Source organism: Streptopelia decaocto, assembly GCF_964273445.1.
Source record: "Streptopelia decaocto genome assembly, chromosome: 21".
Classification (NCBI taxonomy): Eukaryota; Metazoa; Chordata; class Aves; order Columbiformes; family Columbidae; genus Streptopelia; species Streptopelia decaocto.
Window position 1 is genome coordinate 5,706,050 of NC_138676.1, and position 14,870 is coordinate 5,720,919.

The 14,870-nt window shown below is 43.0% G+C and overlaps 1 protein-coding gene across 1 annotated transcript in view; it reads left to right on the forward strand.

The window, feature by feature from the left end:
• The window catches only part of PKNOX2 (PBX/knotted 1 homeobox 2), a gene marked incomplete at its 5' end in the record, with an annotated part of 40,346 nt that overhangs the window by 19,504 nt on the left and 5,972 nt on the right, over positions 1–14,870 (forward strand). The window contains 5 exons of the mRNA XM_082070415.1: positions 18–198; positions 1,112–1,306; positions 4,457–4,645; positions 12,801–12,927; positions 13,010–13,107. Coding sequence (XP_081926541.1) covers positions 18–198; positions 1,112–1,306; positions 4,457–4,645; positions 12,801–12,927; positions 13,010–13,107 — 790 coding nt within the window. The remainder of the gene's footprint in view (positions 1–17; positions 199–1,111; positions 1,307–4,456; positions 4,646–12,800; positions 12,928–13,009; positions 13,108–14,870) is intronic.

Here is a 14,870-nt window from a genome sequence, read left to right on the forward strand (position 1 = left end):
TTTCTGTGAATTGGCAGAAACGTCAGCAGGGACCCGGCGGTGCATAAATCCCAATATTTCCGCCTGGAATTTGCCTTTCATATCCCCGGGCTGAGCCGAAATTATGAAATTATTCCCCCCACCCCCGTTCTCCGCTCCATCCTCAGTGAATCTCACATTAAACCGGGATCAGGAGAGATTAAACTCGAATATGCCGCGGTATTAGCGGCTGCAAATGAAGATTTAACCCCTTCGCCTGACTCCGTCTTGGAAAAGACCATCGGGAATTGATTCATAATCATCTTTTGGACCATTTTTGGAGATAAACCAGTGGAGCAAACCCCATCGTGCTGGGATAACTGGGGTGCTGGGGAAAGACCATCCCTGGAGCAGCATTTTGCTGTAAGACTCCATAAATACTTTGATTTTTTAATTTAATTGCACAGAGAGGTTCATTGAGGGTCGTGCTAACTCGTGATCTTCAGCCTCTTCTTCTCCATGTGCTTTGTGTTGGAGGTGTGTTTGCATTTTATATTCCGTCATCATTAGAGCAAATTGTGGATTTGCAAGAATTGCAAGTTGTAGATCCGTATGAAGAACTGCAAGTCTTTGTTTTCTAAGATTCATCTCCTGGTGAGAAATAAGTGGGATTTGGCCCATTTTTTCCTTCGTGTGTAGACCTGGATGTACTTTATGGAGGTACCTTTTGGTGGAGGTGGGACCTGTACGTGTGTCCATAGGATATTGAGGGGACGTAGGAACATGGGCTTATCCCATCTGACATCTCCAACCATTGGGTGAAATATTGATGTCCATCCCCAAAATGTGAATCCACCAGGACAGTAGATGCCTTCAAGACAACCGCCATGACGCCAAACTTTTTTCACCCGTGGCTTTGGTGATATGATGGAAGGCACCAAGACGCTGGCAGAAGTCATTGTCTGGTGGAGAAGATGGTGAATTTTGCTGGTTTTAAAGCTTTTTTTTCTTGTTGGAAAAGGTCCAGACGGAGCACTTCCAGTGTTGGGTTGGGAGTGAGGTTTGCGTCACCAGTTTCTTGTGAGCTGGGAAGGAACAGATGGAGGGTGTGGGGTGTAAATGGAAATGGGACCTAAACCGGTGGGTGTTCTAGGGGGTCTCCTTTGTCATCTGCAGGCACCCGCTCTTCCCACTGCTGACGCTGCTCTTTGAGAAGTGTGAGCAGGCAACGCAGGGCTCCGAGTGCATCACCTCGGCCAGCTTCGACGTCGACATCGAGAACTTTGTCCACCAGCAGGAGCAGGAGCACAAACCCTTCTTCAGTGATGACCCCGAGCTGGACAACCTGGTAGAGGCAACTGGGGGTGGGCAGGAGGTTTTGGGGGGTTTGCGGAGAGGGGGTGAGGAACAAGTTATGAAGATCTACCACCTTAGGCAACGTCTTGGAGCTCTGTTGGTAGTGTTGACCGTCTTGGCAGTGTTCTCCATAGAACTTGCAAGACCTTTTCCAGGACCTTCTGTGAGACCTTTTCCATAAGATTGCTTGGGGAAACAAACCCCTGCCCAATTTTTGGGTGGTTTTGCCACACAAATGTCATGACATCAGCCTATTTCCTGGGAACACCCAAGACTGAGGGCAGGTTTGTGCTCCAAAACTTGCGATTTCTGCAGGAATTCCTGCTCTCCAGGGCAACATGCAACAGCAACTGCGTTCTTGTCTTGCGCCATCTTGTTTCAAGTATTATGGGCAGCTCTTGTCCTGGAAAAGGCAAAATAAGAGCTTTTATCCAAAAAGGGTGATGTGTATCAATGGTTTGGGACACTTTGGGCCATTTTTGGTGGCTTCTCTATCATTGCAACCCAAGTTTCCTACCGTACCTATTGCCGCTGGAAGGTGCCTCAGAAGACTGCTTGGGATGGAGCTTTTCTCAGGAAACATCCCCAAATCCTCTTATTTTGTCCAGGAAGCCTCCACAGGTGGTCTCCATGGCAAGCTGGGTGGACAAGTCCATGACACCATCCTGATGGACTCTTCTTGACGCTCGGCGAGCAAATTTTTGGGGTCAAAAGCAATTTTGCCCACCTCTGACCATGCAAAGAGCAAAACACCTCCCTCAGGGGTTGGTGTGTCCCCTGGGACACATTACAGAGGGATTTCTGTCCCAGAAAAGAAGAAAATCGGGCAATTCAAAGGCAGCTTTTCCCAAATATTTCAGATATTGAGGACGGGAGTTTGTCCAACGACTGATACGAAAGGAAGAAGGAGAAACGCCCATCCAAGTGTGAAGTCCTAAAAGAACCCAAGAAACAGTTGCAAGATGGATTAAAATCCTGCATTTTTGAGCCTGATTTCAGCTTGTTTTGTGAGATCCCTAAATCCCGAGTGGTTTAGGAGCCTGTGGAAAGTCCCCCGAAAATTATGGGGTGTGTGAAGCCCCACGTGCAGCTTCCAAAACCCATTTGGCAGTTTCTGTAGCCAAGAACAGACCAGAAAAAGCAACATTTTGGATTATTTCAGTTTGGGAACTGAATATGCACTGAATGTTGAGGTGGACAAACAAACCAAAATGAAATATTGTATTAAATTAGTTACAAATGGGCGCAATGACTTCACAAGAGGAGAGAGATGAAGCTAAAAACGGTCAGAAATTTTGGGGGAGGAAAATCTATTCCTACATATATTGAGATGAAACATCTCCAGCAAACACCTAGTGCAGGAGATGTGTCCACAGAGGCAATTTTCACTGTTTTTTGGTGGTTTCTTCTAAAAAAACCTGACACCAATCTTGTTTTTTGGGCCTTGTTTGGGAGTAACTCTTGCTGCAGAGGTGAAATTTGGCTGTGGAGAAACGCATCAATCGTGTGGATGGGATCACAGCACTGGACATATTTATATTCTCATATATATATATATGTATTCTTCTCCTATTTCTGGGATATATCTGTATGTATATATTCTATTTGAATGCCCAGAACGTCCCCAAAGCCGCCACGTCGCCCAGGGTGTTCGGCCTCCATCAAGACGTGGTTAACGTGATGCTGAAGGAGAACATTCCTATTGGCACAAAGGGAATTTGGGATGAAAAAGTCTCATTGTACACATAATTTAACATTTTAAACTGGTATTTCCCCCCTATTTCCACTCTGCGCTTTTTGGGGTGTTTTTTCTTCCAACACCAATTCCCGGGAAGTCGGTGCTGGCAAAGCAGGGCCGAGAAGACCGTTGGCTTAGCCGTCATTAGAATAAGAGTCATGTATTCCTCACCGCCGAGATGCACATAATTAGAAATTAGAAAAAGGTCAGATATCACCATTATCAACTCAATCAGCTGCCGAGTGCCACACAGTCAATTAATTCAGCATCTGTATTTTTTACGACCCCGCGCACGTCCGCCGTCGGACTGTAACTCTTTATCCGGACAGATATACGACGCAGTGGAGCAGGGACATAAAATGAGACCCTAAGCAAATGAGCTGAGATAATTGAGAGATTTATTTTTTATACATATATGTGTCAGGTCTTCTTGCCTTTGCCCTTGAATATTGACTTTCATGGCCGTTGAGCCCTGGGAGGATGCAGAGAGCCGGGGCGCGACGCCTCCGCCTCGCGGTTCGCAAGGGAGAAAGAAGGAAAAAAGGAAAATAAAGGAAAAAAGTTCAAAAAGAAAGGCGAATAAAAAGAAAATAGAATTTTTGCAGCCACAACCTGGCATCCCTGTTGTTCACCCACCAAAAATTCACCTTTCCGTGGTGAAGCCACCACCCCAGTTTGGATTTTTGCGGATGTTTCCCCACCGTGGCGACCGGCGGTTTGTAAAGATGACCACTAAAATTTGCAAGTTAAAAACACCCTTTGAAATGCAAAGACGCTTTGTTACATAAAACCCGATTTATTGCCCCGGAGTGAATAGCTGAAATTTTATATATTATGCAAGATTTCAAACAGCAGCTGTAAAACTTCAGGTTTCAGGCTCGGCACGAGGAATGTTTTATGTGTAAATTTTTTCCCGTTTATGGGGTACGTTTTAATGAGGCCCAGGCTGACGGTGGAGCCGCAGCCCCATAATCTCGTTAGAAGAAGTGGCCTCCGGAGAATAACCAAACACTTCTCCACATCCAGGGCTTATTTTTGGGGGCAAGAAGAGCAATTCCCACGCAGGCAACGGGAATTTTTGTGCGTTTTGCAGAGGTGTGATTGATGGGGGGGAAAAGGAACCTGCAGGTGCGGAGGGATGGACTCTGGGATTGGTTTGGGGTGAGAACATTGATTTTTTTGGCTGGTTTCGGTGTTTTGAGAGAGGAAATGCATTTAATTCTACTGTAAATATCAGCTTCAAGTTAGATTTTCAGTGCGAATATTGATTTTTTTGGGCTGTTTTGAGAAAGGAAATGCATTTAATTCTACCATAAGGATCAGTTCCAGGTTAGATTTTGGGTGGGAATATTAATTTTTATGGGGTTTTTTCCAATTTTAACTGCTGTTATTATCCTTGCATAGATGGTGAAGGCAATCCAGGTGCTGCGCATCCACCTCCTGGAGCTGGAGAAGGTCAACGAGTTGTGCAAAGACTTTTGCAACCGCTACATCACCTGCCTCAAAACCAAGATGCACAGTGATAACCTACTCAGGAACGACTTGGGGGGGCCCTACTCCCCTAACCCCTCCTCCATCAGCCTCCACCCCCAGGTAACGCCTCAAAAATCGCCCGTAATCCCCAGCGTTGCACGTTGGGCGACGGGTGAGTCGCACGTTGCTCTACAACTCTTGGGGCCTCCTGACAATTCATGAAAACCCATCCCCAGTTGAGGAAACTAATTAAAAATGACACATATCTTGCTTGTTTGGTGCAATAAGTGATGCTGTGGATAATTTGGGGGTTTTATGGCCTTTTTTAACGCCTTAAAAATCGCCCGTAATCCCCAGTGTTGCACGTTGGCCAATGAGTGAGTCAAGGATCTCTCTACAACTCTTGGGGCTTCCTGAAAATTCATGAAAACCCATTCCCAGTTGAGGAAAATGGTTACAAATAACCCATATCTTGCTCATTTGGTGCAATAAGTGATGCTGTGGATAATTTGGGGGTTTTATGGCCTTTTTTAACGCCTTAAAAATCGCCCGTAATCCCCAGTGTTGCACGTTGGCCAATGAGTGAGTCAAGGATCTCTCTACAACTCTTGGGGCTTCCTGAAAATTCATGAAAACCCATTCCCAGTTGAGGAAAATGGTTACAAATAACCCATATCTTGCTCATTTGGTGCAATAAGTGATGCTGTGGATAATTTGGGGGTTTTATGGCCTTTTTTAACGCCTCAAAAATCGCCCGTAATCCCCAGTGTTGCACGTTGGGCAGTGAGTGAGTCAAGGATCTCTCTACAACTCTTGGGGCTTCCTGAAAATTCATGAAAACCCATTCCCAGTTGAGGAAACTAATTAAAAATGACACATATCTTGCTCATTTGGTGCAATAAGTGATGCTTTGGATAATTTGGGGGCTTTATGGCCTTTTTTAACACCTCAAAAATCGCCTGTAATCCCCAGTGTTGCAAGTTGGCCAATGAGTGAGTCAAGGATCTCTCTACAACTCTTGGGGCTTCCTGAAAATTCAGGAAAACCCATTCCCAGTTGAGGAAAATGGTTACAAATAACCCATATCTTGCTCATTTGGTGCAATAAATGATGCTGTGGATAATTTGGGGGTTTTATGGCCTTTTTTAACGCCTCAAAAATCGCCTGTAATCCCCAGTGTTGCACGTTGGCCAATGAGTGAGTTGAGGGTCTCTCTACAATGCTGTGGATAATTTTGGGGTTTTATGGTCTTTTTTAACACCTTAAAAATCATCTGTAATCCCCAGCTTTGCATGTTGGCCAACAGGTGAGTTGAGGGTCGCTCTACAACTCTTGGGGCCTCCTGAAAATTAATGAAAACGCCTTCTCAGTTGAGGAAAATAGTTACAAATAACCCATATCTTGTTCATTTGGTGCAATAAATGACGCTGTGGTTAATGTTTTTTTCTTTTTTAATGGGCTTTTTTAACGCCTTAAATATGGCCGGTAATCACCATTGTTGCATGTTGGCCAATGGGTGAGTTGAGGGTCTCTCTACAACTCTTGAGGCCTCCTGAAAATTAATGAAAACGCCTTCTCAGTTGAGGAAAATAGTTACAAATAACCCATATCTTGCTCATTTGGTGCAATCAATCATACTGTGGAGATTTTTTTTCCTTTTTTTCTTTTTTTTTCTTCTGACCTTTTTATCCACGGGTTTGGCAGAGCCACAACCACAATGTTTGTGTCTCCGCACAACGGAGAGGTTAGAACTTCTCTGAAACTCTTCCACTGCAGCAACGAAACGTCACGGGGATGGAACTGCAGAAAGAGGGCAAGAAATTTGCATTTTTTTTGGTGAAAAAATAATTATTTATTGATGGGAGGAACAGAATGTTTTCCAGTTCTGCCCCAGCAATCCCACCTTGACTTTTATGTTATTTGCGTAATCTGGGTTTTAACCGGGAGAAGGAAACATCTGGTGACTCAAGCACAGTGGGCAAGTGCAAGGACGTGCCCAAGTACTGCAGAAATACCAAGTGAAACGGCCAAACCAAGCTGCACCTTGGTGGAATTTGGGGCACAATGAGGGATCTTTAACTTAATATTTGGAAAAATGTTGTCCATGGGTTGGGGTTTTCATGGGATAAATCTCGGCTGGTTGGCCCCAAAAGCTTCCTTGATGTGACACTGGGATTTGTGGCTCTCAAATACTGGATTTTTTAGGCAGAAAATGAAATTTGAAATAAGTGCAGCCAGCTCAAAATAAACCAGAGGCTGGGGGGCTTTTTTAGGGCTTTTCGGGACATTTTTAGGCTGGTAGAAATGAAAAATAAGAGTGATTTTTAGCAGCTGAACTCCGAGCGCCGCAGAGTTTGATGCCAACATGACGCTTGTGGCCACTTTCTTCCCCAGCGCCGCGAAGGGAAAACCCCCCCAAAAAGTTTTACTTTCTTATTTGAGTTTCCTGAAAGCACCAAACCACTTAATCGTTGCTCTAAAAAAACCCCCGGCCTCTCTCCATTTCCTAATAATCTCTAGAAATGGACTTATTATCCCTTCGCTGCTTTATGGGAGCATTCCTTATGATCAAAATTAGCAAGACACTTGCATAAAAGAGAACAATAATTGCTCAACGAGCATCTCGTTTGTAATTTATTAGTTTCTATTATTGTGCGTCGCCATGGCAACAGCTCGCAACCCGGCTGATGAGAGAGATGTTAGATATGAGCCGACGAAGCTCCCGGTCCCAGCAAATGGAGATGCACGGTTTTTATCAGTAATTTTCATGAAAATAATAAGTGAGGGAGTTAATGAGATGGAAAGCCGTCCTGTGGCTATTGTGATATTTTTTTTTAAAGTGTTGATCTAATTAGAATGCATCGGTCAGGAAAAGTAATGAGGATTTAGTGCTTCACAAAGAGGTGGGGATCGTATCAGAAAATTAGCACAAGTCATCGGAAAATAATCAGGCCCATGGAGACGTCCCAACCGCCTCCGATTCCTGCGAATCCGGAGCCGCCGCCGTTTGCCTTCCGGGCACCACAAAGTTGAGAAATTCAAGTGAAGATTTGGAGGCAATTGCTAAATAGAATTCTCCCCAGAAAGACCCAAGTGGAGGGGAAACACCGTCTCGGCGGCGACGGGCACCGAAATATTCCCGGTGATAGACCAGAAGGAGCTGCTGTCTCATCTGGTTGTTGGATGAGGATGACGGAGCGATGATGATATGACAGAAAATTTTTTCTCATTAGCCAACCAAGAAATTTCAAGTGCCTGAATATACTCAGTACTCGCTGAGTCTTTTTGAGTTGTCACGAATAAGCTGTAAAAAAAAAGAGTGGAAATACTCCCTACACATCAGTTGAGTTTTAAGGGCCAGAGGCCTGAAGAATCACGGGATCGGTGTTTAAAAATGGCAGGTGGGACGACTTCACTAATTATTGTCCTATGCACCTGTGCAGGAACAACCCCAGGTTCCAGTGTAAGTTGGGGAATGACCTATTAGAGAGCAGTGTAGGGGAAAGGGACCTGGGGGTCCTGGGGACAGCAGGGTGACCATGAGCCAGCACTGGGCCCTTGTGGCCAGGAAGCCAATGGGACCTGGGGTGGGTTAGAAGGGGGTGGTCAGTAGGTCAGAGAGGTTCTCCTGCCCCTCTGCTCTGCCCTGGGGAGACCACACCTGGAATCTTGTGTCCAGCTGTGGCCCCTCAGTTCCAGCAGGACAGGGAACTGCTGCAGAGAGTCCAGCGCAGCCACCAAGATGCTGCAGGGAGTGGAGCATCTCCCGTGTGAGGAAAGGCTGAGGGAGCTGGGGCTCTGGAGCTGGACAAGAGGAGACTGAGGGGGGACTCATTGCTGGGGATCAAGATGGAAAGGGGGAGTGTCAGGAGGATGGAGCCAGGCTCTTCTGGGTGACAACCAGGGACAGGACAAGGGGCAATGGGTGCAAACTGGAACACAGGAGGTTCCAGTGAAAGAGGAGAAGCAACTTGTTGGGGTGAGGGTGGCAGAGCCTGGCCCAGGCTGCCCAGGGGGTTGTGGAGTCTCCTTCTGTGCAGACATTCCAACCCGCCTGGACACCTTCCTGTGTAACCTCATCTGGGTGTTCCTGCTCCATGGGGGGATTGCACGGGATGAGCTTTCCAGGGCCCTTCAACCCCTCACATTCTGGGATTCTGGGATTCTGTAACGCACATAAAACAGCTAAGGGGTGGCTAGTTGTTTTAAAAAATCAAAATAAAGGAAATGTGGTTAATATCAATGAACAAGGTTTTCTCAGGGCATGGGAGCGGCATCAACCATTTGATGAGCAGATGCACCAGGTTGGTCACGAAATCCAAATATTTCCATTTTTAGTGAAGATTTTTGCCACAGGACGGCCTGCTTAAGGAATGATGGATGCGCAATAACAAGGATGTCAACCAAAATCGAGAAAACAACGTCCAGAGCTGTCAAAATGTCGTCGCGGGAGAATTGTGGTTGGATTCCCCTGGTGTATCCAATAGCACGGCCCTCGGCTTGGTGTCGCTTGTGCTTTCGAAGATGAAAAATGCAGGAATTTCTGGAAATGCAGAAATGCCTGAAGGTGATGGAGAGAGGAGAGAAAGACCCAAACAAGTGTTTTGCCTCTTGCCGAAATCTCACGTTGCCAAGTCTGGTGTTGGCCACGTTTGGGTGAAAATCCAGCATTTTTGGCTATGTTCTCAGCCTTCCCTGAACCTTTGTTACCTTACTGACATTTCTCTACCCTGTTGTCTCCATCGCTTTGTTCTTTGTGCTGTGTGTTGTTTTGGGGAAGAGTTTTAGCTTCTCTGCCTTCCGAACCCACCAAGCAATTCTTCTTCCATTTTTCTTGGTTGGTTTTCACTCCCGTGAGTCCTCACCAGACTCTTTAACTCTCTCCTTTCATGTAACGAATATTTTTTGAGTGTTTTTCAGACAGGGACAGGAAAGGAGAAATGGGGAAAATCCAATTTAACCCAACAGTTCAACTTCCCTTCAACATCCAAGTTGTCCTCACTGCTCTCCAGTTGACTTCGCTTCCAAGGAAAACCCCACCACAAAGCCCATCATCTGGTGGAACCCCAGACTTCTAGGGACACTTACATTGGGTTACATTTCGCATTTCTCAGCTGTTGTTTTGAGTGAGAATCGCAGCAGATTGGCACTATTTATTCATATTTGGCATTTTCAGGATGCCATTTCTTCTTCTCATCTTCCCACCCATCGTGTGGGTGGTTGGAGGTGACAGTTGGGTTGGCTGGACTTGACGCAGTAATTCTCTCTATAAATCTTAATTTCTATAACTTTGCCCCGTGGACAAGCCGGAGTTTCTCTGTTGCTAATATTTAAATCCAACTTTGTTCTTTTTTCCATCTCCATCCATCCACAAAGGAGCTTTAAGAACCTCCTTTCCACGACTTTGAGGTTGACCGACTCTTTCTCCTTAAACTCATTGGTTTCTTTCCTTTTTTCCCTAATTTTTCCCCAACTTAACTCGATCGCAAGCACATTTCACAGAGTTGGGATGAGGTGCAAATTTTTGTGTGTGCCACCCCAAAATAAATAAAAATTAATAAACATCATACAGAGGAAGGACATCAGCCCAAGTAGCATTTGTCTACACTTGGACACTTGATCGCTGGCAGTTGACGCATTGTAAGGAAGGTTGTTTAGTGGTTTTTTGGTCTTTTTCTTCATTAAAGTGACTTAATTTGGAGAGATCATGTTTTCCCATCAGCGCTGAGATGCGGCTCTGCAGAGACACCTACTGAAACAGTTCTTTTTACACTCAAGCTTTCGAGTCGCTGGAAACATTTCAACTTCGAGACCTAAAATATCAAACATTTTCCACTGCAGCAAACCCCAAGTGCAATGTAATTTTGGCTGGCATTTGCCATCCAAGGCAATTAGCGTGCAAAATATAATTTTTTTAAATCTTGGAGATATCTTGGCAATAAGGGACGTGGGGGGACTAATGCACAGGAAGCTCAACGTGAGCCACCAGTGTGCCCAGGTGGCCAAGAAGGCCAATGGTGTCCTGTCCTGTATCCAAACCAGCGTGGTCAGCAGGACAAGGGCAGTGACCCTTCCCCTGTATCTGCATTGGGGAGGCCACACCTGGAGTGTTGTGTTCAGTTCTGGGCCCCTCCGGGCAGGAAAGAGATTGAAGTGCTGGAGCGGGTCCAGAGAAGAGCAACAAGACTGGTGAAGGGACTGGAGCACAAGCCCTATGGGGAGAGGCTGAGGGAGCTGGGCTTGTTTAGTCTGGAGAAGAGGAGGCTCAGAGCTGAGCTCAGCACTCTCTAGAACTACCTGAAGGGCAGTTCTAGCCAGGTGGGGATTGGGCTCTTCTCCCAGGCATCAGCAACAGGACAAGGGGCCATGGGCTTCAACTCTGCCAGGGGAAATTGAGGCTGGAGATGAGAAAGCAATTCTGTGCAGAGAGAGTGGTCAGGATTGGAATGGCTGCCCAGGGAGGTGCTGGACTCACCGGCCCTGGAGGTTTGTAAACTGAGATTGGCCATGGCACTTAGTGCCATGATCTAGTCAGTGGACTGGAGCTGGACCAAGGGTTGGACTGGATGAGCTCTGAGGGCTTTTCCAGCCCAGTCCAGTCTGTGATTCTGTGATTCTGTGATCTGTATTTATTTTAAGGCTGAGTCTTTACTTCCATTGGGTGCCCTTGGGTTCGCAGTGTCACTGCAGAAAAAAATGTGATTTTTTAAAATATATTTTTCTAATAATTAGTAATATTCTGCTTTTTTGGGCACTGCTGAGCTGGTGTTTTGGGACGGTTTTCATAAAATGCCGTTGAAAATGACTTTGACCACTAGATCTGGAAACAGCATTTTCTTGTTTCAGTTTTGTGATATCCCAAATTATGTCTTCCCAATTTCTTCCAATTTCTTCCCTCCTAGATGTCATTTTTTTTGAGGAATCGTAGAAAAACAAGGAAAAACAGGAGGTCCCCAGGCTGATCCACATCTCTGGTCACCCCCGGATTTTTGAGGTTCTCCAAGGACATTTGGTTTCCTAGGGATATTTACCCCCAAAAAAGACCCAACAATGGCATGTTTTCCCCCCAGCAATGGGAAATGTACTGACGTGGACACAAGGGTACCCGAATGATGCACCCACATCATGTCTAGATGTCCAATTAATTAGTTTGTACCTTCAAATTACCATCTCTGTAGTTTGCTTGCAAGGAAAAGAGGAGTGATGGCTTTTCCTGACCCGTCCACATTTGCGTGGTCACATTTTCCACTGTTGTCGCTTATTAATAGTCCAGATAAATCCTATTTTCTTAAGCCCAAAAAATGGGTTTCGTGGAGAAATGCATCAAAATTAGGGGAAATTGAATAAAAAAGGTGAAAAAATATCCCGTTTGTTGGCATTTTGTTCGGCAGCTGCGAACCAGTTGGACACCAGGGAAAATGGGTAGGAAAGGGTGAAAAAGGTTTTTATTGCAAGAAATGAGGGCGGTTTTATTTGCATTACAGTTGGGTGAATTAGAGATATTCGTTTTTCTTTGGCTTATTTGGAAATGAAAGTTTTTCTAAATATTATCAGTGTAATGCACAAAAGTCCTGCATCCCACTGCATTCCCCCATAATGATGACACCCTTCCCTTCCCTTCCCTTCCCTTCCCTTCCCTTCCCTTCCCTTCCCTTCCCTTCCCTTCCCTTCCCTTCCCTTCCCTTCCCTTCCCTTCCCTTCCCTTCCCTTCCCCTTCCCCTTCCCCTTCCCCTTCCCCTTCCCCTTCCCCTTCCCCTTCCCCTTCCCCTTCCCCTTCCCCTTCCCCTTCCCCTTCCCCTTCCCCTTCCCCTTCCCCTTCCCCTTCCCCTTCCCCTTCCCCTTCCCCTTCCCCTTCCCCTTCCCCTTCCCCTTCCCCTTCCCCTTCCCCTTCTCTTCCTTCCCCTTCCCCTTCCCCTTCCCCTTCCCCTTCCCCTTCCCCTTCCCCTTCCCCTTCCCCTTCCCCTTCCCCTTCTCTTCCTTCCCCTTCCCCTTCCCCTTCCCCTTTCCCTTCTCTTCCCTCCCCTTCCCCTTCCCCTTCCCCTTCCCCTTCCCCTTCCCCTTCCCCTTCCCCTTCCCCTTCCCCTTCCCCTTCCCCTTCCCCTTCCCCTTCCCCTTCCCCTTCCCCTTCCCCTTCCCCTTCCCCTTCCCCTTCCCCTTCCCCTCCAATATTGCATTAAATACTCAAAAAAATCGGTCAATTTGGGAGTCATCGGTATTTAAAGTCAGGATGTTGCGTGTGTGTAAGATCGGGGTTGTGTTGTGTTTCTCTCCGCAGGAGATGCTGCAGAGCTCCCCCGCGGCGCTGCCGCCCGCGCCCAACGCTGCGCCCGGCGTGGTGGTGCCGGCGGCGCTCCCGCCGGCGAACTTGGCCATGAGCGGCGGCGGCTCCCCCGCCGTGCCAGGTGGGACCGCGGCGCGATGGCGGGAGACGTGCGGGGGTTTCGGGAGCGCCCCGTGAGGTGCTTGTTTTGGGTTGTTCCGTAGGCGGCGCGTTGTACCAGCCGGTGACGATGGTGACGCCGCAGGGACAGGTGCTGGCTCAGGCCATTGCGCCCGGCGCCCTGCAGATCCCCAGCGCACAGGTGAGACCCCTTGTGACGTGTGACCCTGATTTCGCCATAAATTCAACCCCTGGAGTATCCTAAATTCTTAATTAGCAAGGAACGTTGATTAAATACATCAGCCGGATGCTTTGGGGTGCCCAATGAATTATAGCGACGACCTCACAAATTGTAGTGATGCTTATATTGTTGCTGTGGTATAGAGTATTGCAATATATCCTTAATAATCTAGACCATATAATTATATATTTATACACAATTATATAAGCAATATAGAATATCTATAGTATGCAATAAATATATAATAATATATAATTATATATTATTCTATTACAGCATATATCATTATATTATATAATAGATAGTATTAATCATGCCCTAATTATTAGATGATATGATAATGATATGATCTAAATGATCTAATATTTTATGTGATATGATATGATTACTAAAATATAATACAATATAATATAATATGATTTATATTATATTATATTATATTATATTATATTATAGTATAGTATAGTATATTATAGTATATTATATTATAGTATATAATACAATATAATACAATATAATACAATATAATACAATATAATACAATATAATGCAATATAATACAATACAATATTATACAATACAATACAATACAATACAATACAATACAATACAATACAATACAATACAATACAATACAATATATATATTATACAATATAATACAATACAATACAATACAATACAATACAATACAATACAATACAATACAATATAATATAATATAATATAATATAATATAATATAATATAATATAATATAATATAATATAATATTATATTATATTATATTATATTATATAATATATAATATATAATATAATATAATATAATATAATATAATATAATATAATATAATATAATATAATATAATATAATATAATATAATATTATATTATATTATATTATATTATATTATATATAATATATAATATAATATAATATAATATAATATAATATAATATAATATAATATAATATAATATAATATAATATAATATAATATAATATAATATAATATAATATAATATAATATAATATTATATATATATATATTATATATTATATTATATATATAATATAATATTATATATATATATATTATTATATATTATATATATATATATATTATATATATATTTATATTATATATATATATATATATATATATATATATATATATATATATATATATATATATATATATATATATATATATATTATATATAATATTATATATATATATATTATATTATATTATATTATATTATATTATATTATATTATATTATATTATATTATATTATATTATATTATATTATATTATATTATATTATATTATATTATATTATATTATATTATATTATATTATATCATATTATATTTATTTTATTTTTTATTATTTTATTTTATTTTATTTTATTTTATTTTATTTTATTTTATTTTGTTTTGTTTTGTTTTATTTTGTTTTATTTTATTATTTTATTATTTTATTTTATTATTTTATTATTTTATTTATTTTACATTATTTATTTTGTTTTCTGTATAATAAATATTTTACTCCATGGCTCTGGTATCACCAGCATTTCCTGTCTGCTATTGCAATAACATCACCCATGGGAAAAGTCTCCTTTTTTCCCCTTCTTTATGGATTTGGGGGTATTTTTTGGCCGTTTGCTCTGTGTTTCTTCAGGTTTTCCCCACATGGCCTCATTCTTGCATCAAGTTGGG